General features: G+C 48.8%; 1 protein-coding gene across 1 annotated transcript in view; it reads left to right on the top strand.

Moving 5' to 3' along the window:
* The window catches only part of IPO8 (importin 8), a 737,162-nt gene that overhangs the window by 265,388 nt on the left and 456,118 nt on the right, over window positions 1-15,656 (top strand). Inside the window, exon 12 of the mRNA XM_078673765.1 lies at window positions 12,796-12,912. Within this exon, the coding sequence (XP_078529891.1) occupies window positions 12,796-12,912 (117 nt within the window). The remainder of the gene's footprint in view (window positions 1-12,795; window positions 12,913-15,656) is intronic.

Genomic DNA, 15,656 nt, shown 5'->3' with positions numbered 1-15,656 from the left:
CAGCGACGTCGACAGCAAGAACCTTCGTGGGACAGCTCGCACCTCCATCCTGGTCGCCGACAACGCCTCCTGGTCCGAGAGACTGCAGAGCCCAGCAGCGCCCACTCACCTGACTGCGGTGACTTCGCCCGGGGCCATCCTGGTGCCCACTTAATCACTGGCTAGTGATTCAAGAACTTGGTCCCCTCTGCTTTCAGGTTTTCTTCTTCCCTGATCCAGGCTTGGATCCATCGAACTTTCCTTCACTGGTCGCCTGCCAGCAACTTCCTTCTTCCAGGCTCCTGGTCCGGCAACGAGATTCCCGACGTCTTTTCAGACCTATGCAGCTGCAGCCCCTGGGCTAGGTAACTTCGGCACTTCGGTGTCCCAGCATAGCCTCACTATCCTAGGGTCAGGATCCACTGTCGTTTTCTCCCTACCAGGTCGGGTTCGCCCGTGAACACTAACTTTGCCTTTACTAGCTTCCATAGACTTTGTCCCGCATCCCGCGTGAGAGTGCACACTCTGCACCCGAGTCCCCCAGGCCTCCTAGAAGTAATCTAACGATTCTATAGTCAAGTCCTAGCGATTCCAAAGCCTATTAGTACTGTACTTACCTGCTAGTAATTTCGCATTCCACTTTTAGAGTATATGGTTTTTCGTGCCCCTCGGGCATTTGTGTATAACGTGCTAACTTAAGTATTTTCATAAGAGTTTTGTTGTGTGCTTAGCACCCTGTCCTCATAAAGAGTACAGGGTTGTTGTGATTCTAATAAATACATTGTTTATTTTCATAACACTTGTGTGGTGTCCTTTCACTGGGTGTTCAAGGGGTAATGTGATGGTAAAACAGCTGGCTTAACACGCCCTCTAGAGTCTTAGCCTTAGACTGCTCGTATCCATGCTACTAGGATAGCTGGTCTATAAGGTTGACTTACAACCAATCATCAATAAGGGTTGTTTGGACTGATATATAGTGATCACTAGAATAGTGACCACTGCACATCAGGCCAACTTCTCACAGTCGGCGTCGAGAGGAATCCCGACTTGTTCACCTTCGGCGTCGAAGAGGCAGTCGACGGCGACGAAGAAGACTTCAGCGTCGAGAGGCAAGGTACCTCCGCTACATACAGCGTCGAGGAGTAGGTCACCGTTGGAGCAGAGGAGCTTGACGGCGAACCAACCGGCGTCGAAGCAGGATCGTCATGCTGTGACGTCGAGGCACTCTCCGTCGACGCCTGGCCATCGGCGTTCGATGTCGAGACAGCCTCCGTCGACGACTAGTCGTGGTCGTTCGACTTGGAGGGAGCCTCTATCGACGATCAGACATCGTTCGACGTCGAAGCAGCCCATGTCGACGCCCAGTCAACGGTGTTCGGCGTCGAGGCAGCCTCTGTCGGAGTCAGACCAGCAGCACTCGACGACGACGAGTCCTCTGTCGTCGCCTAGTCATCGGCGTTCGGCGTCGAGGAGATCAAGGTCGACGTCGAGAGGGCGTCAGCCATCTACACGAGATCGACGTTCGACGTCGAAGCAGCCACCGTTGACTGGACAGCTGAGTTCCAGGGAACAGCGTTTCTCGAATTCAGGGCATGTCTCCCTTTCAAGAACACAGGGAAGGTCTCCTTTGAGGCAGTTGGTACAAGAGATGGATAGTCAACCCTCTGATCAGCCTCACGCCCTGGCGTCCCAGCATGAGTCCCCAGTATCAGCCTCAGTTGCGGAAGTGGAACAGTCCCCAAGGCAAGTGGACCCTCCCGCCAAAAGGAAAAGGGTCTCAGGCGAAAGAAGTCGTTCGAGGTCTTCCTCTAGACAGTCTCGAATGAGCCTGTCTTCATCCTCCTCGGCATCTCGCAGTGACAGATCTTTGGATGAAGAAGTCAACTCCTCGGACAGCGAGAGGTCCAGGCATTTGCCTGTAAGGTCGCAGCATGGGCAAGTGGATCAACCTCCTCCGGCACGTTCACCAGTGAGAGATCGCACCCAGAAGTCTCCTACTGTTCGTCTTTCCCCAAGGTGGTACAGGCCTCTTCACCACTGGGCCAAGGACAAGGAAGTGGCGGACCGCTCGAGGGATTATCAAGACAGACATCAAGAATATATCCAACTGAGCATATTTTCTCGTTTCAAGACCTCTTGGGCAGGGGAGCCCTAAAGCTAGGAGTGCCTATGACAGCTCCGCAGGTCAAGACAACTGTAATCTTTGAAACCCTGCAGCACAGATCGGCACCCAAACCTTTGTTGCCGTTGGTCCCGGGCATCATGGATCCGGTGAATGAGGTCTTCCTGACTCCGGCTATGGTGAAGTCTGTCCCAGCGAGGATTCTTAAAAAATATCGCTCGCCTGAAGAGGATCCTCTGTTCCTCAAGTCAGACCCACCACCAGATTCGGTAATCATTGCGGCGGCTAAAAAATCCAGTGCGGTGGCCTCCTCATCCACGGTACCGCCGGTTAAGGACAGCAAGTTGAAAGACTCATGGGATAGAAGAGTGTGCAACACCTCAGCCTCTTTCCTCAAGGTCGCCAATGTGGAAGCTCTACTGGGCAGATACGATAGATCTCTGTGGGACTCGCTTCAGAAGTTTCCTGGAAAGCTTCCTCCGGAAGATAGAAAGGACTTTGAAGAAATTCTGATGGAGGGCAGTCAGGTCTCCAATCAGATTATAGGGGCTGCAGCAGATGGAGCTACTCTGGCTGCACATGGATATGCGCATGGGATCACAGCGAGGAGATCCTCATGGCTGCGCCTGACAGCCTTAAAACCTGAGGCTCAAGCCAGAATCCTGAACCTTCCTTTTTCGGGCACATCTCTCTTTGGGGCGAGTGCTAATGAGGAGATGCAACGGATGAAATTGGAGTTAGACACCCTTAAAGCCGTGGGGCTTGAAAAGAAAAAGGAGTTTCGAAGAAGTTCCAACAAGGGCTCTTCGAAGCAGAGGGTTCAAACCCCTCACTGGCAGAAGGGTCAGAACCAGCAAGGCCAACAAAAATCTCAGTATAAAGGCAAGCACAATTCCAAAGGAGGTGGGAATCAGCGCCAAGGCAACAACTTCAATAAACCCCAGCAGAAGCAATGAGTCTTTACTTCCCCCAGCAACGTTGTCCACTCCAGTGGGGGGAAGCATTGCACATCACAGGTCAGAGTGGCAGGCCATTACAAGAGATCAATGGGTGTTGTCTACGCTGCAGAATGGGTACTGTCTTCGTTTTCATCGTCTACCTCCATCCGTTCCTCCGATGCCAACGTCAAGCCACCAGCTACAACTGCTAAAGAAAGAAGTAGCGACACTCCTCGAAAAATCAGCCGTCGAGAAGGTGCCGGTGGCTCAAAGGGGGAAAGGAGTCTATTCAAGGTATTTTCTGGTCAGAAAAAAGGGCCAGAAGGCAGAATACTGGCCCATACTGGGCTTGAGAACACTCAATCTACATATCAGAAAAGAAAGGTTTCGCATGTTGGCTCTTCACCAAATATATCCACATCTCAGGAAGGGGGATTGGATGTGTTCGCTGGACCTTCAAGATGCATACTTTCATGTCCCAATAAGACATAGGAGATTCCTTTGGTTCCGGGTGGGGACCTCCCACTACCAGTTCAAAGTCCTCCCGTTTGAGTTGAAGTCGGCCCCCCGGGTGTTCACGAAGTGTGTCGCAGTGGTGGCGGCAGCTCTACGCCGCAGGGGATTCTTCGTATACCCATACCTAGACGATTGGCTGTTGAAAGGTCCTTCCCCAGACAACGTAAGGAATCAATTCCAGACCTGCATAGAACTTTGTCAGCGTCTAGACCTACATGTCAACTACAGCAAGCCTGTCTCCCAACCCACTCAGAAGATTCACTTCCTAGGAGCTCTGCTAGACTCTGAAGTAGGAAAAGTCTTTCTATAATGCTAAAGTGCCAGCAAGTTCTTCGCAGCAGGACTCAAAGTGCAGAAAATAGCCTCCCTCCTAGGGTCGATGACGTCATGCATTTTCTTGGTACCGAATGCAAGACTTCGGATGCGTCCTCTTCAGCAGGATCTGGAGGACAAATGGGACCAACAATCAGCTCGCTGGGACGATCAGATCACTTTGTCAGATCACTTTGTCAGAGGTAGCGCGAGTTTCCATTCTGTGGTGGACAAAGAAACAGAACATGCAGGTGGGAGTTCTCTTCCATCAACCTCCTCCTGCGCAAATGATAATCACCGATGCGTCTCTACAAGGCTGGGGAGCACACATGGGCCCTCTCCAAGTGCAGGCTATGTGGTCTTCCAAAGAGAGCACCTACCACATCAACTTGTTGGAATTGAGAGCAGTCCACCTGGCCCTCAAAGCGTTCCTTCCCTCGCTTCAGGAGACAGCGGTTCTAGTACAAACGGACAACACCACTACGATGTACTACTTGAACAAGCAGGGAGGCACACGCTCAAGGACTCTCTCACTGGAAGCCCAGCGCATCTGGCATTGGCTTCTGGCTCGCAAATTGTCCGTTCAAGCAGTCCACTTCCCAGGAGAACAGAATGTGAGGGCGGACGCTCTAAGTCGGCACTTCGAGGACAAAGAGAACTGGGTTCTCAACGACGAAGTGTTAGAAGACATATTCCAGTCTTGGGGTCGTCCTTCCATAGACCTCTTTGCGGACGACGAAAACACCAAATGCCCAAGCTTCGCCTCAAGGTTCTACCGACCAGGAACGAGAGGGAATGCTCTTTTGATCGACTGGTCAGGGGAATTTGTGTACGCCTTTCCACCCCTTCCGCTGATCCTGAGGTGGTGAGCAAGCTGAACCACTCGTGCACAACAATGATACTGATTGCCCCCGACTGGCCGAGACAATGGTGGTACACGGACCTACTTCACCTGTCAGTGTCTCCTCACAAGAGGCTTCCATGCAGGCCGGACCTGTTATCGAAGATGAACGGGAGGATTCACCATCCCAACCTTCCGTCACTGAGCTTGGCAGCATGGCTCCTGAGGTCATTCAATAAGGCCATCTAGGACTGCCGCAGGACTGCATGTCCATTCTGAAGGAAGCACGACGGCCTTCCACAAGACATTCTTACGGATGCAAGTGGAAGCGGTTCTATATGTGGTGTATGCAGAATGGGCATAATCCGGTGAAGGGTCAGGAAGAAACAGTTCTTCCATACCTGTTGTACCTGGCTAAAGCAGGGTTGAAGTTCAATTCCATTAAGGTGCATTTAGCTGCTATAACAGCTTATAGGCTATCACCTTCACAAACTTCTTTTTTTCAGTTGCCAGCGGTAAAAGATTTCCTGCAGGGTCTGAAAAAGGTGTACCCTCCAGTACGTCCTCCTTCTCCTCCCTGGGAGCTGAACCTAGTACTATCAAAGTTGATGGGTCCTTCTTTTGAGCCCATTCATAAAGCTACTTTACAGCATATTTCCTGGAAAGCGGCTTTTTTGGTAGCGATTACGTCAGCTCATAGGGTGAGCGAGATACAGGCTCTCTGTACCAATGAACCATATACAGTATTTCATTTGAATAGAGTGGTGCTGAGAACGCACCCTTCTTTCTGCCGAAAATGGTATCAGATTTTCATGTCAATCAGTCGATTTCTCTGCCCACTTTCTTTCCCAATCCCTCTACTCCAGCTGAGAGGGCTTTACATTCTTTGGACCTTAAAAGGGTTTTAAAATTCTATCTGGACAGGTCCAAATCTATTCGTCACTCTGATCATTTATTTGTCAACTATGGATCGATCAGAACTGGGCATGCAGCGTCGAAACGTTCCATTTCCAGATGGATTGTTTCGTGTATCAAACTTGCTTACCAATTGGCACAAAAACCTCTGGGTTTTTTCCCCTAAAGCGCATTCCACAAGAGTTAGAGCTGCGACGGCGGCTTTCCTGCATAATGTGCCAATGTCTGAGATTTGTAAAGCGGCGACCTGGAGGTCTGTCCATACATTTACCAGACATTACTGTCTAGATTCTGACACGAGAGCAGATACCCAGGTGGGCCAGGCCTCCCTGAGGAATCTGTTTACCAGCTGAGTTTCTTAGCTGGTATGTTTTAGTTGGGTCAGGTACTTCTCATTTACCTGCAGGGGGTTGATGGGCTTACTATTCTATTCAGTGCTTATGACTATTGATGAGGATCCCCTGGAAGAGAAGGATAAGTAACTTACCTGTAATCCTAGTTCTCTTCCAGGGGTATCCTCATCAAAGTCATAAGCAACCCACCCTCCTCCCCAGGTAAATGAGATTCGGTACTATTACAATCTTATGGTCGAGCCCTGTCTTCAGGGTTATGCAAAGAACAACTGACCTAACTGTCACCCCTGAGGCATGATGGGAAGCCTGGGGTCAGGGCTGCCTTAAAGGCACGGTGCCAGTTTTTGTTGAAAATGGTTTCATTTTCTATGCTATTGTTTTGCAATGCGATTCAAAAGGGGGTGGTGATGGACAGAGTATCTGAATTAAGCAGAACACTCCTACCCAGTCAAAAGATCAGGGCTTGATCCATCACCGTTTTTTAGCTCACTGCACCATCCCAGTTCAGAACCTGGCTACATGCAAATTAGTCTGACCCTGGCCCAGTGCATCATGGGAACAGGGCAGACCAAACTACCAAGCCAATTCTTTACTGGAAAGGAAACAAGCTTCCGAGGACCGGTTTCTGGCATTACAGCCGTCTTCGGCCCGGCTTGCTTGAATCCTGATGGTGCAGTGAGCAAGGGACTCACATCTGAGCATAAGCTTCCACACTTGTGGTGGCCAAAACGATTCAAAAGGGGGTGGTGATGGACAGAGTATCTGAATTAAGCAGAACACTCCTACCCAGTCAAAAGATCAGGGCTTGATCCATCACCGTTTTTTAGCTCACTGCACCATCCCAGTTCAGAACCTGGCTACATGCAAATTAGTCTGACCCTGGCCCAGTGCATCATGGGAACAGGGCAGACCAAACTACCAAGCCAATTCTTTACTGGAAAGGAAACAAGCTTCCGGGGACCGGTTTCTGGCATTACAGCCGTCTTCGGCCCGGCTTGCTTGAATCCTGATGGTGCAGTGAGCAAGGGACTCACATCTGAGCATACCCTTCCACACTTGCAATGCAGCCTGAGGGCTAACAATGTCTATTTATTTGTAATTTTCAGGATTTATGAGTTTTTTTACTCATTAAAACACAAAGTTCAAGGGGTATTTGACCTAATGTGTTTTTTGTTTCCTTACTAATTGCAGTACATGTACATGTGTTTACATTGTTTAGCCTCATTTTAGGGGCTGCATTGGTGTGAGAAAAATAATATATGTACGTACATATATGTGGAGCGAGATATGTGTTTTTACATATATATTTTTAGGTTTCGACCTGGCGAGGGGCACGCAGTGCCCCTCCCAGATCGAAAACTATTGTCTACAGTAGGGATGTCGGCACCGCCTCTGCCTCTCATTGGCTAGCTCCATAAATGGAGGCTAGCCATTGGGAGACAGAGGCTGTCAATCGCGCTTTCTCTTGAAAACGCGATTCGGGGGCGTTTCTGGTGCTTTTTTTAAGCCCCGCCCCTTTGTCCCGGGCCGCGCTGCGATTGGCTGCCGGCCCGGGACACCCCCGTGACATCATTCCCGGGCCGCGCTGTGATTGGCTGCCGGCCCGGGACACCCCCGTGACGTCAGCCAATCACAGCGCGGCCCGGGACCTGACTTGTTTTACAATATGATCGCTTTGCCGATCGTTTGAAGTGCCGCTTGTTTCTCAGTGACATACAATTAAGGGCGGGCTTGTCTTAAAGTGGTGGACTCATTAAGTCACTGTGCAGAGTCTGCACTTGCCCTCCGTGCGCGTTATGGACGCTACCTCGACACCTGCACAAACGCATGTTTGCAGTGTCTGCCGCGGACTTAAGACCGGGGCATTCCTCGTGCCCGCCACCACTGTGGTAACTATAGACTTTGGCAGGGAATGTGGCGGATTCATTTCGAGTCTGTTAGCTCAGCCCATGCAGCCCGCATCTTTTCCGGCTGTCTTGGAGACTGTCCTGTGCCCCCGCTCTGCTCTGTTATTTCACCAAACCCTGTGAATTCTGCTCAGCAAAGTAAACATTGGGAGCTGCTAATCGCATCCTCTGAAACAGAACAGCACTTGAGTCGGGGATCTGGCGGAGATCAGAGTTAAGCAGAGTGAGTCTCTCCCAGCTGCTGCTCTCGGTACTGCTGCTGTGCAGACCCTCCGGCGGCGCTCCCTCCTGCCGGCCGCCTGCTGAGCCCCGGCTGCGCCCACCCAGCTCCCAGCTGCTTCTGAGGGACCCCCGGTTCGGGCCACGGCTGCAGCGAGGTCCATGCTGTGACCAGAAGTTTGTGGATACCATGGCGAGGGCATATGCGTGGCAGACCCTACTCCTGCAGTTCCTGGCTCTCACTGCATCTCGGGCGGCATTTGGGTTTACGGACGATACTGTGGAAAAAGCCTTCAAGTCCGAGGGGTACTGCAGCCGGATCCTGCGCGTCCAGGGCACCCAGAGGGAAGGGTACAACAAATGCAGCCTGAGGGTGGAGGGAGACCCCGAGTTTTACAAGCCGGGAGCCAGTACTTTGCATGCTGGGAATTGTAGGCCTTTATAAAGACTCGAAAAAACTAAACTACAGGTCCCATAAACATTATAGAATGATTATTGGTGACCAAAAAATTGATGAATAGACGAAGGAAGAGTTTCTGGCATGTTTAAGGTAAACGGACTGTAGAGTAGTTCTATCTGCCTGAGCAGCCGACTTCGGAAGTGGGGTACCGGGTTTGAGTTCCAGCGTCATCTCTCCCAACTATGATTCTAGCAAATTACTTAATCGCCCGTGCCTAACAAAATAAAATCTGTCCTCGTGTAATATAATAATCTTGTACTCATGTAAAGCACTCTGATTCCGTAGGGCCATGGTCGCGCTGTTTAAAACTGAAGAAAAACCATTATTTGCATGGCATGCTAACTATACAGACGCCCCCTCAATTCTATAGTTTAATAATTCCAAGCGTCTCTTTTATGCCTTTATTCCAACACCTGGCGCAGCTCTCGCTGCATGTAAGCAGGGACCGAGTCAAGTGATCCGAGGTCTGAGTGCAGCCATCGCCTTAGACTGGCCGTGAACCCGGCCGCGCTTGGGGGTGAGTCAGCAGCTGAGGGAGCCTCTGCTGCTGAAGGAAGGAGCCATCCTCCTCTCTCACGGCTGGGGCTGCCTCAGGTCACTTAACCAGTATTGGGAACACCCGCGCCCTTCACCCGCCCGTTCTCTCCTATACCCACTATACTGCAGCCCCGGGTATTTTGGGGCTCAGCCCAGTGTCTTATTTCAGCTGCTGTCTGATGTGTGCGCCTGTTGTAGTCCGCTTTGTGTGTGCCTGACAAAGATTTTCTTTTTTAGGTAGTGCATAGAGGCAGCTTAAATTGTTCACAACACAAGCCTCATGTAATAAAAGAACATCTTAAAAAATACATACATTTATACATATATGCCTTGTGTTTCCCCTCTTCTTTTATTGGGCTGTATGTAGCCCTACCATTCAGGTTTTGCGTCTTCACACTACATCATAAAGCATGGTGTAGGGGACAGGTCGGCACTATGAGTTGCGGCATTTCCTCCTTGTTGTTTAAACCTGTCTAAACATTCTAAGTCGATAGTGCCCTCTTTTGCGCAAATAAGAATCATATTTTCTGTGATCTGCATTAAAACTAAAACTAAAATTCTGTACCTATTCAGAGTACCTTTGCCTGCTAGAGAGCACTTGGACGACACTGTTCTATCAGAATTATATGCAAGGGTACATTTGTTTAATATAATTTTTTAATTGCAAGTGTACGGTCACCATGTTTAGCTTGTGGTGTATTTTCTTTTTTTTCATCTTTTTATTTTTCTGGACCATCATGGCAGTAAAAAAATAAGATTTAAAAAATAACCATAGCACCAGCTTGCATAGGTCAGATGTAATCACTGAAGTTCTATTGGATCTGGCAAAGGTGCAATTTAGAAAGGAATATTTTCTATTTATAACTTCATCGTGACTTGCACTTGAGATGCGCTTCGTGTTTTCCATATTTGGTTAAGCCCAAGGGTTACTCTCTTGGCCTTGTGATTTTCACACCTGGAGTGACCATATATATGTAAATACTGCCTGCACTTTTGAGAACTTGCATCTTTGAGATAAATTATGTTTTTTGCATATGACTGTGCAGTCCAGTGACTGGCTGTGTGCACAAAGATCTCTGCCTGGATCTGTGTGTGTGTGTTGGGCTCTGTGTGTGTGTGTGTGTGTTGGGCTCTGTGGCTCTGTGTGTGTGTGTGTGTGTGTGTTGGGCTCTGTGTGTGTGTGTTGGGCTCTGTGTCTGTGTGTGTGTCGGGCTCTGTGTGTGTGTCGGGCTCTGTATGTGGTGGGGCTCTGTGTGTGTGGGGCTCTGTGTGAGTGTGTGTGCCTCTGTGTGTGGGGGGGCTCTGTGTGTGTGTAGTGCTGTGTCTTTGTGTGTGGCATTTGCGAGAGATTAAGCTATTGGCATTGTAAATGACAATGCCATTTATTTATCTGTTTTCAAAACCAACACATAAATAACAATTATGTCATTTACAATGCCAATCGTTCTAACTTTTGCAAAGGCGAAACCGTTGCATTGTAAATGCTTGTTTATATTGTTTCCGGGGTCCCGCACTTGGGCAGGAATATTCAGTGCTTATGACTTTGATGAGGATACCCCTGGAAGAGAACTAGGATTACAGGTAAGTAACTTATCCTTTTTTGAGACTGAAACACAATTTTTGCCTTTAGCTAAAGTTTTTGTTTAAATTGAGGAGAGCCCAGCAGCTTCCTGAACAATAACGTTTTGCAACAATCAAGACAAAACAAGAATTGCCAAAAGGGGGCAGCCAACGCCAGACCTATTGGCTTTGCTAATGCTGATTTGATTGTGTGAATGAAGCAGCTCAAAAACAACTCGCGAATAGGCAAAAGAATATTGGCATCCGATGAGATGTGTCAACGATAGACAGGAGACCAGGACACAGAAGCTGGGGTTCATGCAATGGCTAAGACATAAACACTTCTCAGTCTGACAAGCTAAGACGAAGGTTGTCTCAATAGAAGGGGAAAAAGTAACGGGAATTAAGAGGATAGGCTGCTGACTTCCTATCTCATGTTGTGAAACATCATTGATCAACCTTATCGCATACATTGCTTTTGCGGAGGCATTTAGACATAGAGGTAAAGTGATATGTGCCAAACGAAGAGGGATTTTGGGGAAGTGGGGGTAGAAGAAGGGCATTTAACTTCTGCCTACTTCTTTGTAATATTATGTCCATAGCATATTTAGCTGTTGATACAAATGCTCGCTTACTCCTGCCATCTGGTTTTGGGCATGGGTGTTTGTAGGTAGTTTGCAAGAAGTGATTTGAGTCATGACATGCGCTGTGACTCTTCTCTTGGCCCACAATGACCTAAATAAAGGAATGCTGCTCAGCGAGCTGAAAGCTGATAGCTATCAGCAGCTGTGTGGCGGTTCACTTTATTGAGTGCCTGTGCTTTGTATGCTGGTCCGCAACGGTGTGTGCAGAATACGTACAGGCGGTTTGTTTTGCTAGAGTGGGTTTACAATAACCCCAGTAGGGATCCTGGAAAGCATGTGATGCTAATTACATCACACACAAGGGATTACGAGGCAATGACTGTTTCAGCCAGCTATTGCCCTGGAGCGGTGTCAGAGCACAGAGCAAGTCTGACTGCAAGCCTCATGACTTACTAGGAGTTGAGTGTGTGCAATATTGAAAGGAAACGAGCTGCGGCACATCATTTATCTAGAAACAGGGGTGTATGTGGATAATGTTCTACAGTATATTCTTGCAGAGGTACTAGGAAATGGACGGGCATAGAACCTCTAAAGTGTAAGAAGATGTAGTGTCTGTAAGCAAGGCTGGAAGTGAAAAGGTGCAGACTGCCCAAGAGGCTTTAGATGAGGGATAGTGGTGCTATGTTATGGACTTGTTAGAGCTACTAGGATGTTGGTAGGTATTGGGAATGTTACTGTGGTATTACTGTGCTATAGTCCAATGTAAAATACTAAGTACATTAAAGAATAGGCAAGGTTTAAAAGTATTTTAGGATATAAGCAAGGTTAGAGATTCAAGAGTACAGACTGAGGAGATGATCAATAAAAGGAAAATAACGTAGTTCAGAGAGTTGCAGTAGAAATTGGTAAGGTAAATAACCTAGTACAGAGAGAGAAAGCAGAAACTGGTGGGGACTTAGGAGCAGCGATCTTAGGAAAAATGCAATAATAAGTTCCTTGAAAAGGGTTTTTATAGTAGGTTTCCTTGGATCTGGTTTTCTCTATATTCGTCTATGGTAACCACACTGTAGGAAATTACAGTCCCAAGAGAGACCTACTAGTACTCAATCACAAAGCACATACGGCAAGTGGTCTTCATTAACTGTGGCACATCATACAAGTGAAAGGGCCTTTATTCATTATGGCTGTATGTAGGCAATTCTAGGAATAAGTAAAGTTGTACATGCTTTATAAATCTGACATGTTTTCTCCTCATTGACATTCCGAAACTTAGATGTTTGAAAACATATTTGTAATGGGCACCATGCATGAAACCTTTATAATGTTGTATTCAGCCCTGCAATATAACACTCTTGTATGGAATATTGATAAGTCCTTCTCAGCAACACTTGCTTCCCCTTGTCTTTGGAGGCAGGCACACTACACAATGGCAAGATGCTATACTAAAAGATAGACCATGTCATTATATTCCTTTATTGGTACATGCATCATGTGGATTCATGCAGTGTCCATATTTTTGCATGCATTTAGAGTTTGATTTTGTTTCCCTCAGGTATTACCAAAGATGATGGCATTTTGTTACCAAGTACTCACAGAACCTTCCATTGATCCAAGGAAGAAGGATGGAGCTCTTCATGTGATGGGTTCACTTGCTGATATATTACTGAAGGTGTGGTAATGGTTTCTGGAAGTAGTTCTTTACTCTCTTGTTTTGTCTTACTCACGATCTTATTCTTTGCAGTTATCTGCAGTTTTAGGGATTTTCTTCAAGGCCATGTTAAATTGACGTGTAGTTTGATTTTGGAAGAGATCAGGTGGGCACACAGAAAATGGGAAACTAAAATATTATTTTAATTGTCTTAAAATCCATCAATTAAATCGCAACAAAGTGGAGTCGCACTGACACTCAGCAGATTCATCCATATTTCAGATGAGGTGCCTCTCAATATTTGAACATACTGTGAAACTTTCATAAGCACGTTATTGGATTATATGAAAATATTGTAACGCATTCCTTCCTTTCACTGCACATAAGTGATGGAATTTGAGGCACAGTTTTCTGCACCCTCAGTGATAAATTAATGCAAATGTTGAACTTAACTTACCTCAGTTTTATACAACAGGGTGCCCAAATACATTTTCTTTTGTCTTGGATGTAGGGATTTCTTACTTGCTACCATTTCTTCCTGACTGCTTTGTTAAGGCAAAGATGTGATGAAGTCCATTCTTCACTGTGTTTGTTTTATGTGCAACATCTCCAGAATAAAAGTTACATCCTTACGGGTTAAAGATATGTAAGGCCCTACGCATGCTCAAAGCCACTGTTGTGAGTACCCCAACTGACCGATAAACTTCAGAAATCTAAGATTAGTGATCCTCTGGGGAGCATAAAAAGTGTGTGTGTGTGTATATATGTGCATATGTGTGTGTGGGTGTATGTGTGTGTGTGTGTGTATGTGTGTGTGTGTGTGTATGTGTGTGTGTGTGTATATATATGTGTGTGTGTATATGTGTGTGTGTGTGTGTATATGAGCATAAATACATATATGTGTGTGTGTGTGTGGATATATATATATGTGTGTGGATATATATATGTGTGTGTGTGGATATATATGTGTGTGTGTGTGTGTGTGGATATATGTGTGTGTGTGGATATATATATATATATGTGTGTGTGTGTGTGGATATATATATATGTGTGTGTGTTTGTGGATGTATGTGTGTGTGTGTATATATGTGTGTGTGTGGATATATATGTGTGTGTGTGTGTGGATATATATGTATGTGTGTGTGTATATATATATATATATATATATATATATGTGTGTGTGTGTATATATATATATGTGTGTGTGTTTGGATATACATATATATATATATATATATATATATATATATATATATATGTGTGTGTGTGTGTGGATATAAATGTATATATGTGTGTCTGGATATATATGTGTGTATATATATATATATATACATATATATATATGTGTGTGTGTGTGTATATTAGGGCTGGGCGTAGTTTGGGTCGCACCACTACACAAGCTATGCAGAATTTTGGAAAAAAATGTGTGGAAAACGAGGGAACATATTGAGGGTCCGTGTGCCCGGGACAGAGGTCCCTCGTGCCTGGGCAGACTCTATGATCCCCCCGGCCTGGTTGGGTTGGAAAGCAGGGACTGGCCTGGGTTTGGGAGCCCCCGTCCTACGGCCTGTCAAGATTCCATCTGGCTGGCCCAAGGGTCCCTGGTGCAGAGCCCCGGAGACCTGCAAGGATCCCGGCAGTCCTCCCCCGGGCGACTGGGCCCCAGGAGCGCTTGCGGGCCTCCCCATGCCTGAGGCCCACAGTGGGGTTTCGAAGCCCCCTTGAGCCCTGCAGCGCCGGAGCCCCGCAGCCCCGGAGCCCTGCAGCCCCGGAGCCCTGCAGCCCCCGAGCCCTACAAGGGCAGGCGGGGTGGGAGCCCTCCTGTGAAGGCTCGGGTGGGCAGCTGGGAATCCTTTAGATCCCGGCCATCTGGTCGCACCTCTCCCCTCGGCCATCTGGTCGCACCCAATACTTTCCTATGGGGCGACCAGATGGCCGGGCTTCCCTGGAAGTCCCGATGAGGTGTCATTCGCCTCCCGAATCCCAGCCAGGGCTCCAGGAGGTGGGGCGCGTTCACGCCTAGGGTACCCTGAGCCTCGCTGTGCACACAGGTTCCCAGAAAGAGGGATAGCCTTCCTCCAGATTACTAGGGACAAGGTACTCTGGGACCCCTCTCGGCCTTGCGGTCCTTAGCCGGCAGCTTGCCGGGCCAGGATGCTCCCCCAGCCCTGGGTCCGTCCCTCGGCCTGCCACGTGGCAGGATGCCCTGGATGGGGTCCGGTGGGCCTGGGGAGACTCCCCTGATGGGCTGGGTCCAGGGGCCCGAGGTGGGCGGCCTCCCCACCCCGGGCTCCGTCCTGGGTCCCGCCGCGTGGCAGGGTCCCCGGGACAGGGTCCGGAGGGCCTGGGGAGGCGCCCCCTGCGCCTCCGGGCCTGGAAGCCCCGGCTGTGGTCCAGGGACCCGGCCAGGCCCCAGGTCGGGTGCCCGGGCCCTGGGCTTCGTTGTACCCGGGGAGCCTCCCCTTGCTTGGCTGGATTCAGGAGCTCCATCAGGGGCCCCGGGGAGGGTGGCCTCCCCACCCTGGGCTCCGTCCTGGGTCCTGCCGCGTGGCACGGTGCCCGGTATGGTGTCCGGAGGGCCCTGCGCCTCTGGGCCTGGGAGCCCTGGCTGCGTCCCGGCCCGGGCCCCGGGTCAGGTGCTCGGCCGGGCCCCGGGTCGGGTGCTCGGACCCTGGGCCCCGTCCCCCGGCCTGCTGCCCTGCCAAAGGCCTGGGTTGGGGTTCCGTTGTGCTCGGGCAGCCTCCCCTTGCTTGGCTGTGTTCAGA

Source organism: Lissotriton helveticus, chromosome 1_1 (genome assembly GCF_964261635.1).
Source record: "Lissotriton helveticus chromosome 1_1, aLisHel1.1, whole genome shotgun sequence".
Classification (NCBI taxonomy): Eukaryota; Metazoa; Chordata; class Amphibia; order Caudata; family Salamandridae; genus Lissotriton; species Lissotriton helveticus.
This window is presented reverse-complemented; position numbering and strand designations above follow the sequence as displayed.